Source organism: Dasypus novemcinctus, chromosome 21 (assembly GCF_030445035.2).
Source record: "Dasypus novemcinctus isolate mDasNov1 chromosome 21, mDasNov1.1.hap2, whole genome shotgun sequence".
NCBI classification, from domain to species: domain Eukaryota; kingdom Metazoa; phylum Chordata; class Mammalia; order Cingulata; family Dasypodidae; genus Dasypus; species Dasypus novemcinctus.
Genome location: NC_080693.1, coordinates 49,012,291 through 49,033,513, shown reverse-complemented (window position 1 = coordinate 49,033,513; position 21,223 = coordinate 49,012,291). Strand labels below are relative to the sequence as shown.

The following is a 21,223-nucleotide window of genomic DNA, read 5'->3' as shown; positions in this document are numbered from 1 at the left end:
CATCTTGGCCAGAGCAAGGTTACACACACTCCCTGCTGGGAGGATCTGGCCAATTACATTCGGATTTTATTATTAACTTAAAATGTGAGTGATCATCATTCAGTTTCTTAAAATATAACTCCCTCTTGAGTCCCTCTGTTTCTATGAGGCCAAGATTCCATGGGCTGTGAAACACAAAGATGTGGAGGGCAGTTAATGAAAAATGGAACCCAGTGACAGAGAAGCTTTGCTGAGAACTGGGGGGAAATATTTAGCATCCTATTCCCTCACAAAAGCAAAAGTACTGCAGAAATCTGCTCCTGTGTACTCTTCTCTACACTAGTGTGACCACTTTGAATTGCTTAATCCAATTTTAAGGAACATCCCCATGGGGTTGCTCACAGGGTAAATTTGCAGCACAATCCAATTCAATGTGGGTAGGATTCACCTAACCTAGGGAGCCTGCGGGAAATACAGAGCCCATCACAGACCGAGCCTCTGATGCCAACCCAAAATTCTGTTTTAAGATTTCTAGAATACCTTGAATTTGTTTGTGTGTTTCTGGGAGGAGGGGAGGAGTTGTGTGTAAAACTCTTTAACTTACTTCCCATTTCTGTGTGGTTTTCAAAATGCAAAGTAGAACTCCTCTGAGTCAATTAAAATTAAGCATCTCCCAAGGACCCACGGGGGAAAGTTGGCTCCTATAAAAGGCAGCTCAAGGCAGGGGGTGGAAATGATTTGATCCATCACATGGGTATTTTCTCTCCCACTCCTTTTCTGTGGGTATAGTGGTCACAGACAGCAGCAATTTTTTTTTCCGATAGAGCTGTTCCTCCTAGTGACGCATGGGTGAGGCAAGGGGGGGGGGGGCGTTGTTTCCTTCAGATGCATTTGAAGATTATCCTGATCTTCCAAATGTAAATCTTCCTGGTAACCTTTTCCCAGATGATGTTAAGAACACTATGGTATAAACTAAACAGTTCAGAAAATTCATAGGAATCTGAAGATGTTATTTCTCTTGGGAAATTAAAAAGCAAATAAACCCAAGGTCCTTCCCAAAGTCTGATGAGAGAAATACTTTATTTAAAATTCTACCCAAATACAGTGGGAATAGATTGAATGAAGAAAAAAAAAAAAGATACAAATTTGAATAGTGAGACTTAAAAATGTGAAAACAGGTTTAGGGCAAATATTATTATTCCTTTCTTTCTGTCCTGCCATGCCCCCTGCCTTTAAAAGAAAATAGCTTTAAATCAATTATTCTTTCCTGAAATGTCATCTCCCCATAACGCCCTCAAAATCCACATCAACTCTATTCTGCTGTTGTTGGCCTGACCTACAGAGAGCAGAAGTTGCAACACCCATTACAATGGCAAGAAAGCCAAGCTTCCCAAGCCAGCACTAATACTATGGGCAGAACTTTCATCAAACAGCTTCTGGGTCAACCAGAGGGGAAACTCAAGGTTCTACCAGTGCAGGCCTGCCCAGTGGGCCCTCTAAGGGAAATTGAAGAGCACAACCAGGTTTATTAAAATAACAACTGGGCAAGGCGCCGACAATGGTTAATGGAGCATATGCCTTGGACCTGGGGATGGAAGCTGCACTTTGCATTCTTTTCCAGGAAGGGAGGGAGCAGCAGTGGCCTAAGTCCCTGGAAACTCTCCTCAGTGCCCTGGCTGGCATCCTGGAGATTTTCCCAGCCTGTTCTGGGAGGGGTATCCCACTCTAAGCAATAGGTTCCACTAAGTCTTCTAATAAATAATGCAACCACCATGCAAGTCAAATATTTAGATTCCCATTAGAGCAGTGTTGCTCAACTGTGGGTCCATGAACCAACAAAAAATATTTACCACTCCATACCCAAGGCTTTTTCGTCTCCTTCCTGGGTTACTACAGGTTACTAATCTCTCTTGAGTTAACCTTTATTTCCCTCACTCCTGGGAGCTATAGTAAAGAAATTATATCAATTACTAATTCACTGTTAAATCCAGGTTAGGAAATACAATACTGAACAAATTATCACCATCAGAAGAAACCATACAAGAGAGTATTGTTCTCCTTTATTATCAACAGCATCTGCAACAGCAAAATCTAGAAGCAGTCTGAATGATGGCTTTTATTTTAATGAATCTTTTGACATGTCTTTTGCTTATTCTCTTTTGAAGGGTGGAGAGGATCTCAGTAATAACAATACCTCTGTTTGTAAGGCATGTAAAGTATTTTCAACAAACTAATTTAAATCTCACAGCACCTATAGAAGATAGGCAATATAATTACCCATATGCCACAGATGAAGAAAGGTACAGAGAGGCTAAGTGACTTGCTCGAAACACATACACAGTAAGGAACAAGACAGGAGTTCAGTCCTGGTTTGTCTAAATTTAAGGTTATTGTTCTTTCTGCTACCCTTTGGCTGGCCCCTAAGTCAATAAGTATCATCAAATATAAAACAGAATGGTTTATGTGATTGTTTTCAGGAATTCCTATGGTAAAGTAAATAGGATGTTTTCAGGCTGCTCTCAGTATTGTTTTTAAAAGATAGTCAAATCTCACTACTCTTTACACTCCCAGATTTCAATGTTTGTTTCAGTTCCAATTCTACCCAGTATACTTCACTGAGAGCCTTCTAGGTACAGGATATAGCACAAGACGTGAATAATATAATGATGATGAAGACAGTCTCGTTGGAAGGTCCTCATGATCTGCTAATATGTCCATGTTCAGCTTAGATGATCCGAGAAATTCAGAAGATTCTACATGTCCTGTTGCTTGACTTCTTCCTTAGTCCATTCCATCATTGACTAACTTATTCAATATTTACTAGGCAGAGATGAATAAGACATAGTGCATGCCCTCTAGAATACAGTCTAATAAGGAAAGCAAATATGCAAATGGATAATTTATAATAAACTGTGATAAATGCAGTAAAAGAGATATAAATGAAATGCTTTAAGAGCCCAGAGAACTGAGCAGCTAACTCTGCCCAGGGAAATCAAGGCAGGCTCTTCCTGAGAGGCTGGATCCTAAAATATAATGCTCTGTTGAAATATTAGAGTATCAGCTCCTTTAAATCACATCTTCATTCACTCCTTAGTCCCCTGCATACAATAAATAGTGACTATTTGTGTGTTGAGAGAGCAAAGTACAAACTGCGTTTGTAAAGTGTTTGACTATGGTCTGGAAATAGGAAGAAATTGTCACAAACCCTTCAGGGTTTGCTTCTAGTTATAGTCATTTTTGCTCTCAGACCTGCAGTAGATTGCATGGTGGTCCCCAAAAAGCTATGGCGAAGTCCTAACCACCGGAATTTGTGAATGTGACCATATTTAGAAAAAGGGTCTTAGTAGATGTGATTAAGTTAAGGATTTTGAGGTAGATCATCCTGGATTAGGACACAGACACAGAGGAGAAGGCCATGTGAAGACAGAAGCAGGGAATGGAGTGATGCGGCCACAAGGAATGCTGGGGCCACCAGAAGCTAGAGAGTCAGGGGAGGATTTTCCCCTAAGGCCTCCAGAGAGAGTGCATCCCTGCTGACACCTTTCTCTCAGACTTCTGGTTTTCAGGGCAGTGAGAGAATAGATTTCTGTTGTTTTAAGCCACCCAGTTAATGGTAATCTATTATGGCAGCCACAAGAACCGATGTAAGACTTAACATGTTTCTCTCAAAAAAACAATGTCAAGAAGCCCTTACTGAGAACTTCATTACATACGTACATACACACATATATGTGTGTGTGTGTGTAACTCTGTGTTTGTACACAATGAATTAGATGAACCAGGTTCTGGCCTTCAGGAAGCTTCCACTGAAAGCCATGGGGATGCTAAGGTGGATGGGGTATATAGCTAGACTTTAAAATAAGACAAATCTGCATTGGGTTCCTATGCTGCCACTTATTAACTATATGAATTGATAAATTTTTAAAGCCTAAGCCTCAGTATTCTCATCTGCATAACAAAAGTTATTGAAAGCATTAAATGAGATAAAGTACCTAAAGCATTGAGCATAATGGCTGACCCACAGTAATTACTTAAATAAATATTAGGTATCATTATTACTACTGTGGACACACATGAGTAATAATGACAGAATAGACAATAAATACTGATGAGATCAGTGAAGAAGGAAGTTCAACTCAAGTCAATTATCAATTACTTATATGGGTCTTATTTCAAATCTCAATTTCAAATCTCTGGCTAACCTTTCTTCCTTATCACTCCTAAGGCACCTATTACTACCACTGTCAAAAACAACCAAGCAATAATTCTGAGAGCCTGTTATGTGCAATGTCTGATTTTTCCCACTAAGGATGGAGAAAAGTACTATCTAAACTTTTTAAAGAATATCAAAATCGTTTAGCTCAAGCTTTATCCATTTGCTTCCTTTTAACCTGAACCTCTGTTTGTTTTGTCTTCTTCCTTAACCACTCATCTCTGAGGACAACACACCTTCCCATCCCTCTAAAGACCAATGTCAGAACTGGCACTTACAACTGATCCCCCTTCTTGTTATACCCATTAACTTCGCCACGCTTGTATTTTCAATGGTTTCCCCTCCAGTGGTTCCTTCTCTGCCCACACACATTTTCAGACTCCTCTACTCTAACAAGAGCAAATTCCCTCAACCTTGCTAGCCCACAGGATGTTTCATCTCCTCCTGGATGTTATGGCCATTCCCTCAAGCTCAGCCTGTCCCAAATAAAATTTACCATCGCTTCTCAATGACCAGCTTTACCCACATGGGGTTTCAATCTACCTTTCTGGTTTAACGATATTCCTATCTTCCCAGGCACCAAGGTGTCATTGTCTTTGCACGTGCTTTTCCCGGTTGTCTAGAAAACTCTTCCCTAAATCTTTCACACAGCTTGTTCTTTCTGATCAATGGGGTCTCATCCAAAGTCCCTTTTCTTCAGAGATGACTTTCCTAGCCAGTTTATCTAAAGAACTTTCCTCCCAAGTCACTCTCTAGCTAAAATCCAGTTTCATTTTCTTCACAGATCTTTTCACTATCTGAAATCAATCTTAGGTATTTTTGGACTTACTCTAATCCATGCTCTATGAGTTGCTTGAAAACATAGTCCTTGTCTGTCTGGCACAAAATAGGTAATCAGTAAACATCTTTGAATGAATGACTTTCCTGGACTTTTATTCTCCACCGATACAACCACTGCTCTGATTTAGCCCCACCAGCCTGAACAGGATGAATATTCAGAGGAAACATGAATACAGCCTGGCTGTATTAGTCAGCCAAAGAGGCACTGATGCAAAGTACCAGAAATCTGTTGGCTTTTTATAAAGGGTATTTATTTTGAGTAAAAGCTTACAGTTACAAGGCCCTAAAGAGTCCAACTCAAGGTTGGTTTCTCACCAAAGTCAGTTGCCATTGATGCAAGATCACAGGGATTCTTTGCTTGGTCTCTTCTTCCTCCTTCTTCTGAAGGTTCTGTGGGCCCAGCTTCTTCTGATCTCAGCTGTAGGCTGGCATAGGGCTAGTCTCTCTTCCTGGGGCTGCAGGATCAAAGTTCTCTCCTTTGCCAAGTATATGGAGCTCTCTTTCTTCCTGTGCCTTCTTCTGTGTCCTCTTGAGTGAGCACCCATTTATATAACCCACCAAGGGGGTAGAGACTTAACCTGAGTTACACCCCACTGACATGGTCAAATCAAAGCCCTAATCTTAACAAAATTTAATCAAAGACTTATCAGCTGAAACTAATACAATCAAAGGGGATCATACCCAGAGGAACAGACCAGTTTACAAACACAATCTCTCTTTTTGGAATTTATAAATAATCTCAAACTGCCACACTAGCATCCCTGCTGTCTTTCTCTTCCTCTTACATCCTATCTGCTACATCATCATTGTACAAGATCAAACCAAGTGGTTGGTACAATTCATAGAGCTTATCCAAATTTCATCAGTTATACATGCACCCATTTGTGAAAGAGACACACTCACACAAATGCATATAAAGCTCTACACAATTTTATTACAAGCGTGCCTTCGGCAACTACCACCATAATCAAAATATTCAACTGTACTATCACCACAAGGTTCCTCCTCTCTTATACCTTCATAGCCATACCCATCTGCCCACCCCTACCTCTGACAACCACTAATCTGTTCTCCATCTCTACAATTACATTATTTCATGAATGTTATATAAATGGAATCCTTTATTTTTATTGTTGAATGGTACTCCATGGAATGGAAGTGCCACAGTTTATTGAGCCATTCATCCACTGAAGGATATTTAGGTAGATTCAGGTTGGGGCTATTACAAATAAAACTGCTATGAACATTCATGTACAAGTTACACGTGAAAATAAACCTTAACTTTTTCTGAGATAAATTCCCAAGAGTGCACTTACTGGCACCCTACCTTTTCAGTCTGATCTTTCAAAAATTCCTGTTCCCTATACTCTAGTCAAACAAGATTTGTGCTGTTTTGTCTTCCTCTCTGGTTTCTATCCCTTTTGATCTATGTTCTGCCACAGTCTCATAGATGCATATTTATCCTATACCTCCATTAAAATAGTAAACAGCCTGGAGAGAGAGATTATTTCATACTAATTTTATATCTGATGAGCCACAAAGCACAGGGTTTCTATTACAGCAGGAGCTCAAGTAATACAAAATTTTCATTGTTGAGTGAATAGATGAATTAAATATCTCTGCCCGAAGAGGACTCACAGTCTAATCAGGAAACCAGGATGTTATATTTACATAAAAATGATAACTAATAATACAAGCCTTTACAGACTAAGTACTGAAGGGTAATGTAAGCAATGAGTGTTACAGAAGTACAGGCAAGTGAGCAATCCTTTCTAGGGAAGTTACAGAATGTTACCAAAAGCAAGTTATGTTTGAAGAAAACCTTGGACGGATGAGTAGGTCTCATAAAAGTACAAGAGGGAGTCCTTTCTTGGTAGCCATTATTTAAAGACAGCATATAGGTCAATCTCAATCTTTGTAGCTGGATAGTATCCCATGGTATGGATGTGCTACAATTTCTTTTACCATTTCCCTACTAATGGACATTTAGGTTTTCATCAATTAAGGTTAAGTGTCAATGCATGTTACAGAAAACCCAAATAAGTATTACAAACACAAAATAGTTTCCTTCTCTCTTGTGTGAAAGAAGCTCAGAAGTAGATGATTCAGGGTTATTAATTTTATAATAATTAATTATATGTGGACTCCATGGCATCAGACACTAAGCTCTATTTTTCAGCTCCAACTTGCTAACACATACATGGCTTCTGTTTCCAAAGTTGCCTCTTGAGCCCAGCTAACACATCTTGTTAAAGGCAACAGGAAGTAAGGAGGAAAAACAAAATGATCCATCCCCTAGCTAAGCCAACTCCCTTTGTGTAGCCTTCCAGGAAGTTTCATATAGTACCTCCAGTTCAGTGTTCAGTGGCCAGAATTTAGCTGCAAGGGAAGATGGGGGGAAAAATGTGATCTTTTATGAGTGCATTGCTGTCCCAAATAAAACTAATATTAATATTTGGTAACTAAAAAGGGATAATGGCTATTGGGTAAAAAACAGCAATGAGAAAGCAAAACTGTTATCTTGCCTGCCAATTATGAGTAAGTATGTACTTATCTACTATTGTCAGAAAAAAAAGCACTTTACATTCAGACCTGAAATAAACAAACAAGAAAAGAAGTCACTCCATTTAGTTTTAATCCCTAGAAGAAACCTTGATCCTGTTCCTGTAAGTTACAGACTCCCTAAGAAAACAAACTTTAGCCCTGACTTTTACAATATATTTATGATAATTATGTCTGTTTTAGAACAGTCTGTTCTATCTTGTAAACTTGTGGATTTTTTTCTTTAAATACCTGTTGTATTTTTATTCACCAAGCCGGTCCTTTCAACCTTTCAAATACATACTCCCTTACAGAACTGTGCAAGTAAACTACTTTTCTTTTTTTTTTTTAAGATTTATTTATTTATTTCTCTCCCCTTCACCCCCCCTCCCCCAGTTGTCTGCTCTCTGTGTCCATTCGCTGTGTGTTCTTCTGTGACCGCTTCCATCCCTATCAGGGGCACCAGGAATCTGTGTTTCTTTTTGTTGTGTCATCTTGGTCATCTTGTTGTGTCAGCTTTCCACGTGTACAGCACTATTTTGGGGCAGGCTGCACTTTCTCTCACGCTGGGCAGCTCTCCTTATGGGGTGCACTCCTTGCGTGTGGGGCTCCCCTACGCGGGGGACACTCCTGCTTGGCAGGGCACTCCTTGCGCGCATCAGCGCTGCACATGGGCCAGCTCCACACGGGTCAAGGAGGCCCGGGGTTTGAACCGCAGACCTCCCATGTGGTAGGCGGACGCCCTATCCATTGGACCAAGTCCGCTTCCCATACTTTTCTTTTCTTAAAGCTGCTTTGCCTCTAAGTCCTTTTTTCCCAACAGTATCAGTCACAAGATTATTTCTAGTTTTTCGCTATTACAAAACATTCTGCAGTAAAGAACTTGTAAATGGCTTCATGTGCATATGGAGATAATTTCTCAAAAATAGATATCTAGAAAAGGATTTGTTGGAACAAATGATGTGCATATTTCAATATATTCTACTAAATTGTTGTACAATACCTGTATCACTTTATACCCCCACTGTCATTATATGAGAGTCCCTGGTTTCAATCAATACATGAGATTATTAATCTTTTCATATTTTGCAAATATGATGGGCAAAAAATGCCTCATTGCTGTTTTAACTTGCATTTCCCTAATTATTATCTTGGTTGAACAGCTTTATTATGTTTATTGGTCATTTGTATTGATGATTCTTTGAAGTGTTGCTTTTTCTGCCTATTCAGGTTATCTTCTTAAGTATTACACTTTGAGGTAGTCAAATTTGTCAGTCACTTCTTTTATGACTTTTGGGGTTTTACCTTGCTTTAAGAAGCCCTTTCCACCCCAAAATTATAAACATAAACATATTTTCTTCTAATACTTGTAGAGTTTGCTTGTTATATTTAATCCATGTGGAACTTATTTTTATATAAGATAGGACTTTCTCATTAGTTTGCTAAAGGGATAGCCAATTGACCTAACACTATACATTGAATAATCCATTCTCTCTCCTACTGCAAAATGTTATTTTTGCCATATGTTAAATTATCACACAAATTTAAGACTGTTTATGGACTTCATTTTTCTGTTCTATAGCTCTATCTGTCCATTCCTCCATTAGTACTCCAAAGTTTATATTTCCTAAGCTCTATAGTCTGTTTTGATATCTGGTAAATCAGGCTCCTCCAAGTTGTACTCCATAAAGTGTTGTGACTACTCTCATAAAGGGGAATTTTCCTTTCCAGATGAATTTTTAAATCAATTTATTAAGTTCCATTAAAAAATCCTATTGAGATTTTTCATTGGGATTGCTTCAAATTTATAAATTAGAATTTGGTTCGGATTGCCTCAAATTTATAGATTTAGAGCTTTCTTATTCTTTTTAAGAGCACTTGCATGTGTTTCCATACTTTACATATATTTACCAAGTACCTACTATGTGTTAAGGTGTATGGAAAACTCAAAGAATTTGAGTCCTTACCCTCCTGAAATGTACAACCTGATTGAAGAAGAGATAAGCACTGTATTAAATGACAAATATCCAAAGAACTAAATCTGTGGCTCACTCCTTACAGTTTGTTTTGAGGCTCGTTTTGGCCTCTGATGTTATTTCTGGTTTTGTTTTTGTTTTTTTAATTTAGGCCTGATTTTTTTTCTTTTTAAACACCTAGTAACATATTTAGTGTTTATATACAGAACTCACTTTTTTCTCACAGTCACCCTAAGAAATTCCATTATCATCATCTGCTTTTTTCAGATGAGGAAACTTAAGCTTGTGATTCTCAAGATCACAAAGCATGTAGGTGGACACCAACTAGGATTTGAAACCAGGTTTCCATGACTTAGATCGTCATATTGCCTCCTCTTTCCCTTCCCTGTTTTAAATTCCTGCTACTTTGTCAAATGTAAAAAATTGTTGCTGAAATAAGAATAGGGAATGAAGGAATGAATAATATCCACTTGGTCCCTGTTTTGTCCTCTCTGCACATGCCCAGTGGATAATGAAAGCATTCGTGGGGGATGAGGGAATGTTCCCAGCCACGGTCTGGGTTGGGCCTGTCAGAGTTCCTTTCCCTTAAACTAATACCAGGATCCACTATGTAAGTTCCTGGACCCCGCGCAAAATGAAAATACCGGGACCCTTGTTCAAAATTACTACAAATTTCAAGAGACAACAGCAGGCCATTAAGTGAAGCCCACAGCTTTCTCAGTGCTAGACACCCAAATGCACCTATCCTATGTCCATGAAACAAGCCTTGGCTAAGAGTTTGTGATTTTTTTTTAACATCAGTCTCTGGCTCTGCAGATTCACAGCCCTGCTCTGATGAGGAAGGCTGCTCAGAAGTCTTCCTCCCCACTGACAGCGACTATGACTCCAGTGATGCCCTGAGCCCCCGCGACCTGGACCTGGTCTACCTGTCGCACGACATTGCCCAGCAGACCCGGAGCGGCCTGAGCGGCAGCGCCCCTGACGTCCTGCAGGTGCATGACATGAAGTCCCCCACCGGGCCGAACCAGGACCTCCAGAACCGGGCTCCCGGGCCGGACTCTGACCACTCGTGCGCTGAGTTCCTGCACAGCCTGACCCTCACGGGCTTCGCGCCCAGAAACCACACCAAGACGGCCACAGGAGTGCGGCCGCCGCTAGGCTTCCTGGGAAAGCGTAAGCAGGGCAAGCACCAGCACTACGGTGGCTTCAGCCGCCACCACCGATGGCTGCGCATGCACAGCGAGACGCAGTCGCTGTCGCTGTCGCTCTCCGAGGGCGTTTACACACAGCACTTGTCACGGGCCTGTGGCCCGGAGCCCGGAGCGGCGGAGCGGCACCGGCCTGTCCCTGACGGGCCCCGAGGGCTGGCCCTCACCCACGCTGCGAGCCTCCCGGAGGAGCGGAAGAACAGCCTCCAGGACTCCAGGCCTTCGGTCCGGCGGATCTACGTGGAGCCCTACCCCGAGGCCCTAGTGGGCCCGGATGTAAAGCAGTGGGCTGGCCTGAGCCCGCCCCCAGGAGGCCAGTCGGGCCTGCCGAGCCCCACAGACCCAGAGATAAGCATGGAAGGAACGACCACCTCCCCGGTCTCAGAAATACTCAGCAGCATGCTTTAGGGAGGCTTGCAACTGGCTATCCGCCATTCCACCCTAAGCCCCTGCGTCCTCTACCACCCCACCCAGCCCGCTGCACCGTGTTCCACCTATTTCCAAAAGATTTGAATGTTAAAACTCAGAAAGTTGCATTTAGCAGGCTTAAGGCCCTTTTATTTGAGAATAGACTGGGAGGGAGGTGAGGGTTGCCAGTGTCATCCCATTTGGCCCATAACTGGCTAGAGGAGCTGGTGTGTCAACAAGAGCCCTGGAAGCAATGGTTCAAATACGCCTCCCTGTTGGTGGCATCTGTGGCTGAGGTAGGTCAACTCAAAGAGCCACCTTCAGTTCTGCAGTTGCCTCTGTAATCTGACCCCTAGGTTCGGTGCTCCTTTATGTATTCATGATTGATGGGAAGGAACTCTGTAGATGAAAACTAAGACTAGCATAGTTTTTCCCCTCATTCCAAACGCTTAGAAGTGCTTGAAGGAAAGAAGCCCAGGTTGTTTGTCTAGAATCTGGGGTCAACTGGAGCTGTCCTGGGTTCCCTGTCAGCTAAAGCAGCTCATTCCAAAATTCAGGGTTCTCAGTGGCTCACCAAATCTTGCTTGTCCATCAGTTTTGAACTGATTGAGGAGGCCTTGAATAGGCCTTCATTTAGGGCTGTATGGATCCACCAGAAACAAAAGTAGAGGAAACTTCTTGCACTGTCCTTCAGAGACAGAATAGGGCAGCGAGAAACCTTTACTGCCCTCTCAGCTCCCATTCAAGCTTGAAAATGGACCATCAATTGTTCTAGGGTTCAAAGATATAGCTATGTTATGTGAAAGCCCAGATTATAGCTGGGACAAGGGAAGGGAGCAAGACATAAGCAGTTCATGTGGTCTGTGTTGCTGAAAATGATAGTGGATCAGCTGCTGATTCTCAGGTGATTTTAAGCATATTATCATTGAACAAGGGAGTGCCCTTCAGATATGACCAGGCAGTGATGGGCTCCTTACAGCCACAAGGCACATGCACTCAACCCACATCACAGGACAGCTTGTCCAGGCCTTGGGCTGCTGCCTTCCCCTTTTGAACCCACTGCTCTCAAAGAGTCCGATCTCTAGCCCACTGGCCTCAGGGAGAATATTTCCTTAGCAACCCTTTACCGGTGGTTCCAAGGATGTGCTCAAAGACATCTAAAAATCCTGCTTTCATCCTATTGCCTACCACCTGCATTTCTCACAAATGAGAAACCCAAAGACAAATCACTGCATATTCAGTAAAGGCCTGAGCCTCCTCTCATCTCCTGGAGCAAGACTCAGTCAGTAAACAGACTTTCTAAGTGGTCCTTTTCTGCTTCACATGCGTTTCAGTTAAATATTGCTCTTTATGGCCCTATCCAATACTCATAGTTCTACTATAGTTCGACCCCCTCATGAAAATTCATACAAAGTTCCCTGTTCATAATGTTATTCTGATGCCTTCCATTTTCAAAGCATTTGATTTAAACATAAATAATTACCCTAGTGGAAAAGTCCAGATTTGGCCCATGGCCTGTGATCATTAGAAAACTAAAGCCAGGAACTTGGCCTTTATTTTTTTAAGAGGTTTTATATTTATGAACCCCCAAAAGAATCTTGCAGAATCACTGCAGTTCCTTTTCTATGCCTGTGACATTTTTTAAATGCAGCATTCTTCTGTTCTGAGTGAATTCTATTTGTATGGATGGAGTGAATGTTAGAGCTAGAAAGGACCATAAAATTAGTCTCAGAGCAGGGTCAGAACTCAATACCATTCCCTTTATAGCAGGTTGTCCAACTGGAAACTGGTACATACCTAGTCAACTCTTGATTGTCTACAGGCTACTTGGTATTTTGTAGATCTGTCTAATTCTAATTCCAAATTCAACTCCCTCATTTAACCCTCATTAATACGTTTCCAAAATCACAGAGAATAAAAATTTGTAATGTCAGGGAATACAAATTTCATGTAATAGACACCTGAGCTAAAATAACTAATTAAAAAAAAATTGGGAGAAGTGTTATTTTAAATTACATACCTTATGACTTCCATTTAATAATAGGAATTTCTGCATTCAATCTCTATTTCTAATTATAAGGCCGGTTGTATATGTTGAGTGAGTGTGAGACAAGATTCTAGATTTGTCAAGAACTACGAAGAAGTCAAGCACTTCTTTTATCCTCACTATTCTCATGATACAGGAGGAAGTTTGTGACTTTGAATTAGCTGGGAGATATTCCATAGGCAGAAAAGAGCAGAGACTGACCCCCTGACCTGTCATTTGGTCAGCAAGTTCTGGCATACGGGACCAAATAATGACCCATGCAGCAAGAGTACATTAATTTCAAACATACTTATCTATATTGAGGACACAAGGTGGCTTTTTCAACTTCTGTGAGGAAAACAGCCATGCCTATGAAATGAATAATGCACATTAGATTGCAAGAGGCAAATTTAATGCTCTTGGAATGCATTTTCCTAGCTATATTTCTATAGAAAAGTGAATAGGTTATATCCAAAAAAACTAGCTGTTCATTCAAGTTGGTTTCCCCTGTACATCTACTTTACAACATGTGAGACTGGTTTAAAATAATTTATTCCTGGGAGAGGTAATGGTGTTCTCTAATGCAAGTCCTTTGTTCATTTGGCCAATTTGTTAATTATAGAGAATTTACAGTATCTGAGCTTTTTTGTTTGTGTTTTGTTTTGTCTTGTTTTGTTTTACTGGGTTTTTTTTGTTTGGTTAGTTTGGATTTGGATGTGAAGAACTTTTGTTTTTCATTCTTTTTAAATACAATCTGAGAGTCTCTGGAAGAAAATTTCCTGTCCCAGACTTTCTTTTCCAGGGTTCTTCTAACACGCTTGACTCAGCTTTATTAACCATCTCTCCTCATTTGTAAAACTCTCAAAAATCATTGACTGAGACCCCCTATACATCTAGCTCTATTCTAAGTCCCACAGAGAACAAAAGAAATCATGTATAAAACACACTCCCACGTCACAAAGAACTCAAAATCTGACCTGAGAATGTGGCCATTATTACTACACGTCTTCTCACCAATGTCTTGCAAGAGGCAGGAGCCTCTCTCTTCAGCCAGGCAGGCCTAGTGCATATTGGGCTAGACATCTTTGATTTTGCCCTTTATGTCTATTCATGAGGGAAAACAGCCTAGAAAATGCAAGTCACCAACATATATGCTTGACAACCATTTACAAGGCCATCACATCCTCTTAATTGGTGAGGGTACCTGGGAGACAGTAATTGAAAGCACTCACTCCCAGGAGATGGGTTCTTCAAGAAATGGGTACTTAAAGATGAGACCCATTCCATTTGAAGAAAATTCACTAATGCTTGAAGCAATAATTACACTGGAGAAAATGGTCCCATTTGGTTTGAAAATTGAAGCCAATTAGTAATCATAGTCTGCCAATCCCCTTTCCTGAAGGATCCCAAAGCACTTTATGAAGAGCAGTGACTGGAGCTTTGTTATATTCCCCCAAAGAGACCTGGCAGACACCCACCCCATCCGTGCCAGGAGATCATGCCAGACAAGTGAAAACAAGCACTGGCCTCTCAGTCATTGTTCTTCTGCCACACGAACATGTGCTGTCCTAAGTGCTGAGCTTTTCCCTTGAAGACAACTCTGTTTGACAAGGAAGCATAGCAGGAAATGCCAACTTCTTGGCTTCCTCTTCTTCTTCACCCTCCACCCAAAGTGTACTCTCTTTCTCTTGTAGAATGATCAACTCAAGCTGTCAAGGGATCTGCAGTGCATTTAAGTTCCCTAATTATGTCAACAGCACACGGAATTCACTGGCTTCTTAAAAATGGTACTTGATGGAAAGATGATGTCATTATTCTACAATTCTCTCAACTTTGTGCCTAGCAGCACCACAGCAGAGAGTGTGCATCTCTTACTTGGTATATCTGTTTATTAAACAATAACATACTGATTAGAGAGGATAGTTATAGATTAACAAGAGAACCCTCTCAAAGAATTGAAAGTGCTACACTGTCACTTTATAAAGTCTAAATATTTTTCCAGATGGGTCAGTGAATCAAATCTGGACTTTGTTTTTCAAGCTCATATCTTTAAGGAATTTTTTAAGGAGCTATTTGGAAAGCAATGGTACCTCCTCACACGTAGTAGGGTGAACAAGGGGAAAAAAAACTTGTTTCTTTGCCTATCACCTCTCGTAAGATGTTCAAACACATGGCTTATGACTGTTAAGCTAAATTTCAATGCGGCCTTACAAACAACAAGGGTAGTGTATTTGAAATTATGTTGTACAGCTTGGAAACTTATTCTACGATCTTAATTCAGAGTTTTTCTGAGGTGTTGAACTTTGCCATTAGCAAAAAGTATTTTTAGAAAAATCCATTGACTGTTTATGAAGCACTGATTCTGCCATATTTTGGTCTCTGGTTTTTCCACCACAGCTGCTCACAGTAGTTATATTTGTTTTTTCAATTATTTCTACTATTTCCATTAATACTGAATTTATAAGATGGTCACTCTATAGGACAGTTGTTTTTATTTTTTAACAGAGAGGTGGACTGGGAAAATACTCTTTTTTTTTTTTTAGTGTTATTCCTGGATCTTTCCCCTTCAGATATACACATTTTTTTAAATTTTAGAATAAGCCAATGTTTAACCTAGTGACAGATGTTATAAAGCTATTAGTTAATGCTTTGTGCTCCTCTTCCTTCAATCCATGATATGACGGTTTCACAGTAACCACCATCTAGTAGCTGATTTAGAAAAGCCAAAACTGGCAAATTGTTGTGTTGAATCACTCTAAATTGCTGTGTTGCCTCTTGCCCTGTGACAAAACCAGATATTTGGAGATATCCCATGTATGTAGTCACAAGCATCAGTTTAATGTTTATGATGGAAGGAAAAAGAATTAAAGGGGTGTGTGTGTGAGTGGGTGTGTGTGCGTGCATGTGTGTGTAGTTGGGAGGGGGTGTCTCATAGAAAAAGTAATTTAAGTGACATTCTATTAGGCAGTGTTTAATTGCTTTCCTCCTAATATGTACATAGTAATTTGATTGATTATTGGTTGTTATTTGGTCAGAATTTATTGTATCTTGTTGCTATGTATGCAACTGAGTGTGTGTTAAAGTTTAGACTTCGGTACATTATCTGCACAATTTTGTGTGCTTTAAACCTCTGTATATATACAGATGAATTATGTATGGTGTGTTAAATATGATCTCTGATCTTAAAATTATATTTTGTAGTATGTACCTTTGCAAAATATTTGAACATTTTAAATGGATATTGTAAATGGCCAGTACCCTCAATTAAAAACAGCACTGGTGAAATGCATGCCTCTTCAACCTACTGATTTGTAAGAAGAGGTCAGGGGTTAACAAGAATTAAGATAATTTTTCTAATGGCAAGTATTTTTTATAATTTCCTACCTGCCTAACTGTATTTGCAAGAAAAATGTTCAACAGAGGAAATCTTAGCTATCAAAGGGAGTGACTTTGTTTCATAGGCATTAAATAATATTAATATACTTTATACTTACCTGTTATTGTTGAAATCTAATTCAAGGGTGAAGTCATTAAAAAAAATTAGTGATTATTCATAGGACGTTTGCTGTTTAAAAGACAGTTTCCAATTCTTTTGTCTTCAGTGTAAGGAAATGTCAGTTAAATAATAAACTAATAGAATTTTCAATACTTAACTTACCTGATGTTCTATCCATTTCTCAGCTAAGACAAAAATTTTTCAGCCAGAGTTGTTAAAATCTTCTCCCTGAAACTTTGGAAAAGCTATTATTTAGGGCATTGTTTTGACAGTTATCAGTAAAGTCTGACCAGTTGGCTCTTGATTGGCCAATAGCAGCTGGATAATTTCTCTTCCATACTTGGTTACTGCCACGTATTAAAATTTACAGAGTAGATTGCTGTAGCAAATACTCTCACCAAGTTGCACCCAGGAACCTGGCCACCTGAACCTTGCTCCTTCCCCCACTGCGTGCGCGTTTAAATGTCTTCAGTGCATTTCTGCATGTGCTATCCTGCCCTCTATTTCTGTATTCCCTTTCTTTCTGCACCTAAACAGTTTCTTTCTCACCCCTACTCCCTCTGGCTGAGAATTGAGATTTCTTCTGTGTTTGAGAACATTACAAAAAGATTACTTAAATCCCAGGGACCTTCACAAAATTTATTCTGAGTTCCCAAGGATAGGAAATGTGCTGCTTTGGATCTTGTATTTGTCTTATGCTGTTTTACAGAATTCTTTCACACACACACACACATACACACAAGAATTCAACTCTTCTATTGGCATGTTTGTGAACGGCTTTCCTGGCAGCCTCAGAAAGCTGTTTTGTTGTCCTGGCCAAATGTGCTGTTTTCCCTATGTAAATTGTCATCTTCCTAAGCAAACCATTACTTTCTTTTCCTAATTTTGTCTTTAAATAAAAGTTTACCTTTTTTCTCAAACCAAACAGATGGCAATGCTCTTTAATATCCCCTTTCTTCTATGAACACTGCTGGGGAGATACTAGAGGAGGGACAGTGTGGAGTACAGGGTTATAGGGTAAGGGGAAGCCTTTCAAATTTAACCTGCTAAATAAGAAGTATGCCGTCATGGAATGCTCAGCCCATTCAATAAGGTATGCTAAGAAATATCCAGTAGTTCCATCTGCCAACAAGAAATAATATCTTCATAATAGCAAAAAATGTATCATATTAAGGAACTGGACAATTCCAGCTTCTTGTTGATTTAGAGTGGCTACCAGGGAAGGGAAAAATAAAATAAAAACCTCATAAGGAAAATCCCTTGCCCAGCAATATCTGTCAAGTAAGTTAGATCATGGCAATGATTTCACAACTATCAAAATGCTTTCCTCTTCAGGTAGCATGTGGCATTCGCATCTTTGTATAGTGTGCCTAGTAGTGGCCTGGCTTGTCCATCACAGCATTAAGTTATTTTGCCACAGAAGGGACTGGTGTTAGATTCTAACTAGAGGAACTTAAGCACCAGGTATCTACTAGACTAGACCAGATGCTCTAAGCAGGAAGCAACAGTCTATTTTGCTGGTCATCATCTCCCCAGCACATATCACAGCTCTTGGTACAAATACTTATTGAATGAGTGATAAACGATGACCACCAGAAGTTGTGGAATGATCATTTAAAATCAGGCTAAATGCCCATTCATTGCTTAATTTGTCTATAAAGAAAGAGACTCCAAGTTCTTTCTGATTGTCTTTCAACCTGGGACTCTCCAAAATGGCTTAGATGAAGCTCAATTTTTGTGCCTTGTAAGTATTTCTTTAGTCCTTTCTGAATAAGTCCACTGCATACCCCCTACACACACACACATGCGCACATGCTGGAGTGCTTTGATTGGGTTCAGCCCCATCACAAAAGGAAGCAATGGGTCTGGGAAGAAACTTGCCCTTACTGATAGTGCAGGATGCCCTTCTCAAAAGCTGAGTATCACAATATCTTGCCCAATGATTGGACACCACGGGGACCAGCACACCATACCTGGAGCACACCATCTATCCCACCTGTGCTCTCTAAATACACACAATTCCTGCAAAAGTCTGTCCTAGTTGTCCAACAAGACCCTTCTTGCACTTACCATTTTCCTCATTAAGCTTTTGATAACTGTTGATAAAACACTTTCACAAATGCCATTCTACTTGAGCTTGAGAAGGAGCCCCTTGAGTTAATGAGGGCAAGGATTTTTATCTTTGTTTTACAAATAAGGAGACTGAAGCTCTTAATGTGAAAATTAGGACCCAGGACTCCTGACTCTTTCTAGTGAGACGCATGCTTTCAAGTTAGGTCCTGCAAGAAAGGTCAAACAATGCCCAGAATGGCCAATGGTAGTTCCAGCTCTGGAATATTCTGCGCAAACAGACATGCAAGGGGCATACACACAAACAGATAATGACCTGCAAACAAGACAACAAGACAACAAAGTGGCATAGAGCCTCTCCCACAAGGCCCACCTTCTAGCTAAGGGTCAGGCACTCTACCCTTACAGGTGGGGACATCTGTAAAAGGCAGAAGCTCTTTTTCAGCTTTAAAATTCCATGAACCTAAAATATACACACTTCGAGTACCTATCAGAGATGAGTAGGAACTCTCAGAACGTTTTTATTTTATGTGGAAAGCAGGGAGGAGATGACATTAAGGCTATAGTAACTGAGGCAGAGCAGAGAAAAAGTAACCAAGCGTTCCATGTTCAGCTCCCCATCCCAACACTCCCCCTTCAAAAAAAATAAATCCCCCTCGTGGAAAGATTTTAATCAATATGCTTGTGCTTGCCTCAGCCGGACTCCGGTCTCTCTCAGAAAAAGATTCCTCCTATTTCAGTTTCCCTACCCTCGGCTGCCCAGGCCATGGTGGAATCACAGTGGACAGGGTCGGGAGTATCCACTAGGCCTTCCCTAGCATCCTGACTTGGCACCAGCACTACCCACCAGCTGTTCACTTAGATCCCGCCTCTTCGTTGCCTTAAGCTCCCTTTCTTGGAGTGTTCCAGAAAGGGTCAAAGCACTGTACAACTCCAGGGGCCCTATCACTAAGTGTGGAATGTGCTCCACTGCCATTTCACAGGACCCAGTCCTGAAACCAGCAGGCCCTTTGCCTGCTATGTGTCTCTCCTTTGGAGTGGCCGAGAAAAGGAAGGATTGGAATGGGACAGAGCCTGGAGACCCCCTGTTTAGGATGCTCATCCTTCCACAGTGTAGCCTACTTTGAGGTACCATCTGCTCTGAGGTATGATGTTGGACACACATGAAACTCCTCCAAGTTTGGGGTCACCTGAGCAGGAAGTTAGACCTCGCTTGAGCCATTGTGACTTGGCGAGAGCCAAGTGCCAGGCATTGTTCTCCCTCTGCCCTTAGTGAAGTCTGTGAAGTTGGGGCAGCATCATTCTCTGACAAACATTCAGTACATTTCCGTAGGTCCCAGGAGGCCTGATATTGAAATGTTTTCCTCCCCATCGTTATATTTTCCTTAGTTGAAAAAGTTTTGTTTTGGAAGTTGCTACCCTGTCGAGGTAATGAGTCAGTTTGGGAGGCCGGTGCAGAGGGGAAAATGCACATCATTGGCAGAAACTAGAAGGATGGGGGTGAGAGAAGATGGGAGATTCCGGGTGGGAGAGAGAGGCCCACACCCTGTGCCCCCTCCTGCCCTTTCAGGAAGAACACAGCCCCGCCTTCCAGCAGGGGGCTGCTCACAGGGACCAGAGGGCTGGCCCCGCGCTGCCTTAGGGAAGGACAGGTAGGCAGGAAGGAGCTGCCACTTACTAGGCATCTTCTGAGTGCCAGTTTCTCTTCTACTTTCTGTATTTTTTATCATCCTCATTTTCATCCTCCTCTTAGAGACTGAGAAACTGAGGCCCAAAAGAAAGGACAGCACATACCCACCATCACCTAGCTGGCAGGTGGCAGAGCTGGAAAAGGAGTTCAAATTCAATGTAGGGCTCCAGTGCCTAGTACACCATGTGGCCTCTCTCCAAGACTCGTTCCTGCCCAGAGAGAGAAACCCAAGAGACTGGGAGGGAGGATAAGAAAACCTGGTTGGACAAACAGCTGCACTTATCTGACTCTGGGTAGGGGAGTACAGCTGGCAGAGGGAAGGGAGATGGTTTATGGACTTAGGCCATCTTTTCCTTTCCCTTCCATCCTCGCTGCCTCCATTTTTCCACCCCGTACATCCCTTCCCATAGAGAGAAAAGTCACAGAGATACAAAGGCACACATAGACACACAAATACACACTGACCACCGCCTCCCACACACACGTCCACACATGCACACGAGCACAGAGGCACACACATCTGGAGGTAAACGTCAGGATTCAAGGGTTGGCCTCGGGCCAGCTCTGAGCCCCAGTAGCCGACTGAGGAGCCCTGGTCTGCCTCACTTTGGGAGGTCAAATCAAGGAAAGCGCCCTGGTGGCTGAAAAGAGAGAACCGGAGAGAGAAAGAACACCAGCACCTCTCATGATGGGCGGTCAGAGCCCACGACATGGGGGAGGAGGGCGCGGGGCTGGGTTGAGAGCAGGGGGTGGGGAGCCTGGTGCTGGCAGCTGAA

The 21,223-nt window shown here is 41.4% G+C and overlaps 1 protein-coding gene across 6 annotated transcripts in view; it reads left to right on the top strand.

The window, feature by feature from the left end:
• The window catches only part of ANKFN1 (ankyrin repeat and fibronectin type III domain containing 1), a 411,393-nt gene extending 393,781 nt beyond the window's left edge, over positions 1–17,612 (top strand). For 4 of the 6 annotated variants that reach the window (XM_058283928.1, XM_058283929.1, XM_071210555.1 and 1 more), the window contains exon 20: positions 10,366–17,612. In XM_058283928.1, coding sequence (XP_058139911.1) covers positions 10,366–11,165 — 800 coding nt within the window. In that variant the 3' untranslated portion in view covers positions 11,166–17,612. The remainder of the gene's footprint in view (positions 1–10,365) is intronic. The other 2 variants (XR_011646850.1, XR_011646849.1) reach the window with 1 other exon arrangement.
• Positions 17,613–21,223: the final 3,611 nt, after the last annotated feature.